The 6802-nt window shown below is 46.1% G+C and overlaps 1 protein-coding gene across 1 annotated transcript; it reads left to right on the forward strand.

Annotated features, from left to right (window-relative positions):
* The first annotated feature begins 331 nt into the window (after window positions 1-331).
* LOC123121308 (proton pump-interactor BIP103) lies at window positions 332-5758 on the forward strand. The gene is made up of 8 exons (XM_044541239.1): window positions 332-517; window positions 2470-2821; window positions 3038-3232; window positions 3319-3498; window positions 3595-3789; window positions 4320-4418; window positions 4504-5010; window positions 5101-5758. The coding sequence occupies exons 2-8, from the start codon at window positions 2474-2476 to the stop codon at window positions 5443-5445; spliced, it is 1869 nt and encodes a 622-aa protein (XP_044397174.1). The 5' UTR covers window positions 332-517; window positions 2470-2473; the 3' UTR covers window positions 5446-5758.
* The last annotated feature ends 1044 nt before the right edge of the window (window positions 5759-6802 follow it).

Below are 6802 nucleotides of genomic sequence, written 5' to 3' on the forward strand. Positions count from 1 at the left end.
CAAGCGTTGCTAAAAAAAAGGAGACCCACATGAAATATAATCTGAATCATTGTTCGAGACGAAATGCAAGAGCAGGAAAACGTGACACCGGATCGCTCAAACTTTATGGACGCTTCCCAACCGGCAACCTCTATCCGATTATCCGCACAGCTGGACCCGCCACTCCCACGTTCCATCCAGCTGACGCACACCGCAGCGCCGCCCCGGTCTCCGTCCGTCCGTCCGTCCATGGGATTTTTTCCCCATGCGGCCGAGCACGCCGGGTGCGAAGGGGGAAGCGGACCGGTAATTTCCCACCAATAGCAACCAGACAAAAACCGGCGAAGGAAGGAGACGAGATATAGAAGTAAAAAACCATTCCCGTATTTATAACCCCGCTTCCAGTTCCAGGCACGCAGCCCAAACCCCCCCCTCCCCTCCCCTCCCAAATCCCATCCAGATTTGGCCGCTCCACCGCCGCTGCCCCGCCGCCAGATCGGAGCGCGGCCCCGGTCCGATCCCGCTCCGCCCTCCCCAGGTGAGCTCCCGCTCCCGCCCCAGGCCCCGCTCGGCTGCTGGTCTCCTCGAACTGCGTTCGTATCTTCTCCGATCCGTGTCCTAGAGTAGGAAGCGCGCGTGATCAGATGCGCTGGTGCAAGTTGATACGTGTTTTCTGTTTCTGTTGCTTGGTTTGGTTTTGCGATATGCGGTGCCCGATTTCGGGGCCGGGAGCCCGGCAATGCGACGATTCGCGCGTGGGAATTGCCGCGGCTAGCTCCGTAGATCTGGATCACCCGGCCGCCTGAACCTGGGCTGCGTGCTGGACGGAGGAGACGGGCCTGTGATCCGCGGCGCCTCGTGAACCACGCCGGAGGTTGACCGGGTAGTGGATCCACGGTGGATTCCGCCGGTGCTTCCGATGCGGAATTCTCTGCGCCCGCGGCGAGTTCAAACCAGGCACATACGCGCTCGTTTATCGCGATCTGTACTGTGTTTTGCAGTGACGAGACTTGTAGCTGTTGATACCCACATGCCACAGCCTCGCAGACGACGGCAAACTGGAGTGCCTGGTGGTGCGTGTGGTGGTTTGAGTTCGTTCCATGGCAACCTAGGATCATTTAATTTGACACCTAGACCGGGTAACCATAGTATTTCCCCTATCATCATGAATAGATTGTGCTTCACTTTTTTTTGGACGAAATAGATCTATTGATGGGAAGTGAAGCATGAGTTTGTCTGATTATAATTATCCATTTTATCGCTTTAGCCTTTATGTTTCCATTTTCTACTAATTCTGCTAGTATTGGCACCTCAAATTAGCTAGTTATCATTTTGAACTGTACTCTTCTTATTAGCCCAGTCAAACATTTCTCCAATTGGACAATGATTATGCTGATTGATTGCTTTAAATTACATGCCAACTTGGTTTCACTAAACTGCATGTTTTTCCCACCAGAAACCAACGCAAAGCAAGTACCAAATTAACTATGTTTTCATAAAGTATTACCATAAACATACAATTCCATGCAATCCCATCATCTTGCTGTCCTGCAATGTGGTGAGTGGCCTGCATTTACCTGACCAGTTGTTTAGTGTACACCACACCACCTTGGCTACACAACGTGACCCTTGAGTTATGACATATGCACCCAAACCCATGTGCACTTGCCTTGTAAAACTGCAACTCAATCCAGACCAAGATTGTGTTAGACAACTTTTAGAAATTTCCGACTATCACAGAAATGCCAAAACATGAAAACAACTATAACCACTGTGTCTACTGTCCGTATAATGTCCCCTCTCACTTCGCATATAGTAGTAAGTTCCTCTTCCAGACCTGTTGCCCCCAAATTTGCAGACTCCCTATGTGAACCAAATTGGCCCCCCTTTTCTTTCTTGCAGAAAAAGCACCGAGTAGATTTGGTTGCGGTCTTTGGTTCCTGTTCCTTTGATGTGGTACTGTGTGGCCCCTATGATTAGGTCGTGATTTCATAATCTGCATGCCTTGTGATTTGCGCCTCAATCTAGCCTAGGTTCAGTTATATGCTAGATATGTTTTGGATTCTTCGGTTGTCTGGTTGATGGTGAGGTGAAAATGCTCTGTACACGAGGGCTCTGTCTATTATGTTGTTTGTTCCTTTTCTTGGGTATAGTCTCCATGCACTATGGTGGTGCATCTGCTACTTCTACATCTTAGGTTTTGAGTTAGTAACTTTGGTAAATTATAGCAAGTAATGTTCTCCCATACATCCCATTTTTTTGTTCTTGTTATTGAGTTCCCGGGGAATCCGTTAAACAGCTTTTCCTTAAACGATTCTGTAGAAGTTGTGCCAGTTGCTTTTGTTACTGCTCAATTCACACACGTACTGTCTCCCCATAAGTTTTGAGGATGAGAAGGGAAAAGATAGCCGAGTAAAACTGTACCATTTTCTGTTGGATCATAACCATGGTTGCCTGTTTTGGTAACAGTTTATGTACACCTATCTGCAGGGACATGGGAATGGAGGTCGTCGGAGCTGAAGCTGCACCAGCACAGGTTAAAGTAGCTGATGAGGAAGTGACCCTTTTTCAAGACAAGGAAAGCCAAGCAACTGCAAAGGAGCGGGAGGAAGCAGCTGTTTTTGGTTCAGACAATGGCAAAGCTGCGGCAAATGACATGGCACCTCCAAAGGACGCAGCGGAGGAGTGGCCTGAACCGAAGCAAACTTATACCTTCTACTTTGTCAAGGTCCGCTCATTTGAGGACCCTAAGCTGAGAGCAAAACTCGAGCAGGCTGAGAAGGACTTCCAAAATAAGATCCAAGCTCGGGCAAAGATTATTGATGCTATAAAAGCTAAGAAGGTATTCTTCTTAAAACTCAACATAGAAGTAGGATCTACCTCTTTTAGTCCTAATTCTAATTTGACTAGATGTTTCATGCCCTGAAACTTATTTAAAGTGACTCTTTGCACTATTGCTTGCCTCTATGTGTACTCGTTGAAGTAAACCAGGGGATCAGTGTGCCTGCTTTAGCCTTTTAAGCATAGTGATGAAACTTACTTCACACTTCCTCTGCAGACTGAGCGCGCTGCTGTTCTCGCGGAGCTACGGCCACTGAGTGCTGAGAACAGGCAGTACAATGAAGCTTTTAATGAGAAGTTAGAGGAGATGAAACCTTACAGAAATCGTTTAGGCAAGTTCCGTGATGAAAATAATGCTATGCGGGCGGAGAGTGCTGGCTTGTGCTCTTCACTCGAAGAGCTTGAGCATGAGGTATGATCAGCCCTTTGATAACTCAACTGCTTCTCATTCAGGTATTCTGATTTTTTGTTTGTTTTTTCTCCTTCAATTCTCCCTAGATCAAGAGGTTGAATCACCGCATAAGTCATGAGAGCATATCTTTAGATGAGGAGAAGCGGCTGATCAAAGAAATTAAGACCCTTGAAAAAACCAGACCGAAGGTCAGTTCCAATGCTGCTAAACGAGCTAAAATGCAAGATACAGTGGTTGAAAGAGACGCCATACAGGATCAGGTGAAAGTAAGTATCTCATGCCGTGACTTTGTCTTTTATTGTGCATTTACCTTCTGCATAAATAAATATTAGATACCATTTTGATTGTCACTTCCCATTCAGATCATCGGGGATGGTATAGATGGAGTAAAGAAGGAGCGACAAGCAGTCAGGTCTAAGATTAAGGTCCTGGACGATGAGATGAGGGTTGTTGATGGCGAGATTGCTTTGCTTCAAGAAGATTTAAATGCAGCTACCGCCAGAAAGGATAAAGCGTACGAGTCATTGACCGAATTGAGAAAAGCGCGTGATCTTGCCGTAAGTCAGCATACCTTCAGCCTCTCTCATGCTCATCATTATGTTTACTCTTGTAATGTTATTGAGGGTGACCACCCCATTTTCTAAGTACTTTAGTTGTGTTACAATTTTAATTATTTTAATTAAATAACATGTGTACGCAATGAGGCATCATCTTTTTGCATGCCTGAACAGCACTTGAACTCCCTCTCTTGATTGTGGAGATATATGATCAGCCATTGCCTTCTCAAATTGAAGCTCGGTCACAGGCTCACAGCCACATGTTCATAAGCCGAATTCTCTGCATCATACCTGTGCATTTTGGTATCAGGAAAAGTCCTTGTTGCCTTAAATGTAGCATTGGATTATGTTAGTCACTTAATGAAATATCTGAGATGGTACTGCCAGTGGCAGTGGTTGGAACATGCTTTATTGGAAGTCTGTCACAAATAATGGTTATTTACCGCACTGTCTTAACGAATTCTTTTGATTTTTCGTAATATTTATGTAGAGACTGTATCTATTGACAATGTTGCCTTCATCTTGATCAGAATGCATCCTTCCATCAAAACCGCATAGTTCTGAACAGAGCCAGGGATTATTCTTCTAGGAATGAGGTGGAAGAATTGCAAGAGCTCCACAAGACTGAGGTTTGCTTCCACAACCACCTCCCGTAACCTCATGTTTCATTTACTTAAAGTATTTCTATACTTAATTATTGGTATGCTTTGGTAGGTTGAGAAGTTCATGACACAATGGTGCAGCAGCAAGACCTTTAGAGAGGACTATGAGAAGAGGATCCTCACTTCCCTCAATGGACGGCAGCTGACCCGAGATGGCCGGATGAGGAATCCTGATGAGAAGCCCATATTTATTGAAACACAGCAGCCAGCAGCACCTGTGCAACAGGAGCCTATCCCATCAAAAGCGCCCTTGAAACAAGCAAAGGAAGCTGCTGCTCCTCAAGTCGTCGCTCCCAAAGAAGAGCCCCTTGCAAAAGCATCTGCCAAGTCAGCTAAGGTAAAAGCTGCTGTGGATGCTGATGATGATGCCTATGAGGCTGAGCCTCCAAAGGAGAAGCCCAAGCCTAAAGAGGTTGATGTAGCAAAGTTGAAAGAGATCAAGAGACAGGAGGAAATCGAGAAGAATAGACTTGCTTTGGAAAGGAAGAAGAAGCAGGCCGAGAAGCAAGCAGCGAAGGCTGCAGCCCGAGCACAAAAGGAAGCCGAGAAGAAGCTCAAGGTAGACACATTAGCATCTCTCTCTCTCTCTCTCTCTCTCTCTCTCTCTCTCTCTCTCATGTAGTGTAACAATGGTGACAAACTTTTTCAGAAAGAGGAGAAGAAAACCAAGAAGAAAACTGAGGCAGCTGATACCGACGAGCCAACTGACTCAGACACCAAGTCTGATGAAGCAGCAGAAACCCAAGCAGAGGATGAGTTTACTCCAGCTTCTGTGATAGTGAACAAAGAACAGAAGCCGAACGCACGGTCCAGGAATGTAGTCACCAAGACCAAGGCCCCGCTGCCAAAGGCGATCCTGAAGAGGAAGAAAGCCCAGTCGTATCGGTCATGGGCCACCCCAGCCGTGGTGATATCCGCCGTCGCCGTGCTTGTCGCCCTGCTCGCGGCGCTGGGCTACTACCAGTACTACCGCCCGGCGAGCACCAGCAACTGATGGAAGGAAAAGAAGGAGGCCCGTGCACCCGCCGCCCTCGAGTATGAATCTTACTAGACCAATTTTGCAGGTGAGAGCAACAGAGTGCGTGGTCTGCCGAGACCTGAATGAACTGAAAAGACTGGAGAAGCTATTCATTTCTGTTCTGTTTGTTGGGTGGAGTCGGATAAAAAGTCGTAGTTAATTTTGGTTGGCACAGTTAATTTCGTCCGGGACTTGAGAGTCTATACTGCCAGTGAACTCAGTTGTACTTTAAAGTGGAGAATAGATTGCCATCTGAAATAAGTATGCATGTAAACGTGCTGTTTGTGTATGTGTATGCATAGAATGGAGGCGTCTCAGTTGGTCCATCGTCCTTGCTTTGGTTGTTTCCCATGATTTCGCTTTGGCAGGTACCTCCTGTGTGCGTGTTGCTTACAACTCCATGAATTTCACAAGGGGCATGGATTATATTTTCAGCATATCAGACCCTAGTACGAGGGCGAAAGGATGAATTCACCGGATGAATCTTTTTGGTTGGACGATAATAAACCCCAATAATGTGCTGAGGTTCCCTCAGGACGCGGGATTCCTTGTGGTAGCAGCGGCGAGCCCCAGGAGGACGGCGGCCGTCAGTAGATTGAGTTCAGGTTCTTGTGAGATGACAACTTTTTCATTGCAAGGGATCTGTCGGTCCTGATAATACACATAGAGTACCATTTGGATCTCTATGATTGGTCCTTTATTAGGTGTTCAGATGCATGGCCTGGAATATGCACATATTCTTCAGAATGTTGAGTATTAGCAGCACTGTTTGACAGTATCATCTTGTGTCACTATCATCTTGTACTGCCAGATATGACGACAAACAATCAGTCTTTCAGAGCAGAAGCCCATACTTCCTGAACTCTTGGGGTAAGCACAGGCAGCAATTGTCGCTGCAGTTCGATTGGTCCTTATTACTTATTTATTTATTTTGAGAAACCTTCGATCTATTCATCTTCAATTATGACAGTAGAGCAAACACGAGGAATAATTAAAATTACATTCAGATTCGTAGAGCACATAGCGACGACTACAAGCACTGAAGCGAGCTGAAGGCGCGCCATCCTCATCGCCTCTCCCTCGTTGAAGTCGGGCACAACTAGTAGTAGTAGTCTAGTAGACAGTCGAAAAGTATATTGCTCCACCATAGGATTTTTCAGTCATGGAGTAAACATCAATGTGCACAATATTAAGAACATTTTCTGCTTGATGTAGAGGGAGTGTACGAAATGCAACCCTATGTTGTTTTCTAGCAAAACGGTGTGCACATAGTTTTAAGGATATACTTTTCAACTCAGGGAGGTAATCCATGCGAGCAAAATCATGCATGCCG

The sequence above is a fragment of the Triticum aestivum genome, chromosome 5D (assembly GCF_018294505.1).
Source record: "Triticum aestivum cultivar Chinese Spring chromosome 5D, IWGSC CS RefSeq v2.1, whole genome shotgun sequence".
Classification (NCBI taxonomy): domain Eukaryota; kingdom Viridiplantae; phylum Streptophyta; class Magnoliopsida; order Poales; family Poaceae; genus Triticum; species Triticum aestivum.

Coding starts and splice junctions, on each gene's coding strand:
- LOC123121308 (XM_044541239.1), top strand. CDS start 2,474: ATGGGAATGGAGGTCGTCGGAGCTGAAGCTGCACCAGCACAGGTTAAA. Junction 3,499..3,594: donor CCATACAGGATCAGGTGAAA/GTAAGTATCTCA, acceptor CTTCCCATTCAG/ATCATCGGGGATGGTATAGA. Junction 4,419..4,503: donor AAGAGCTCCACAAGACTGAG/GTTTGCTTCCAC, acceptor ATGCTTTGGTAG/GTTGAGAAGTTCATGACACA.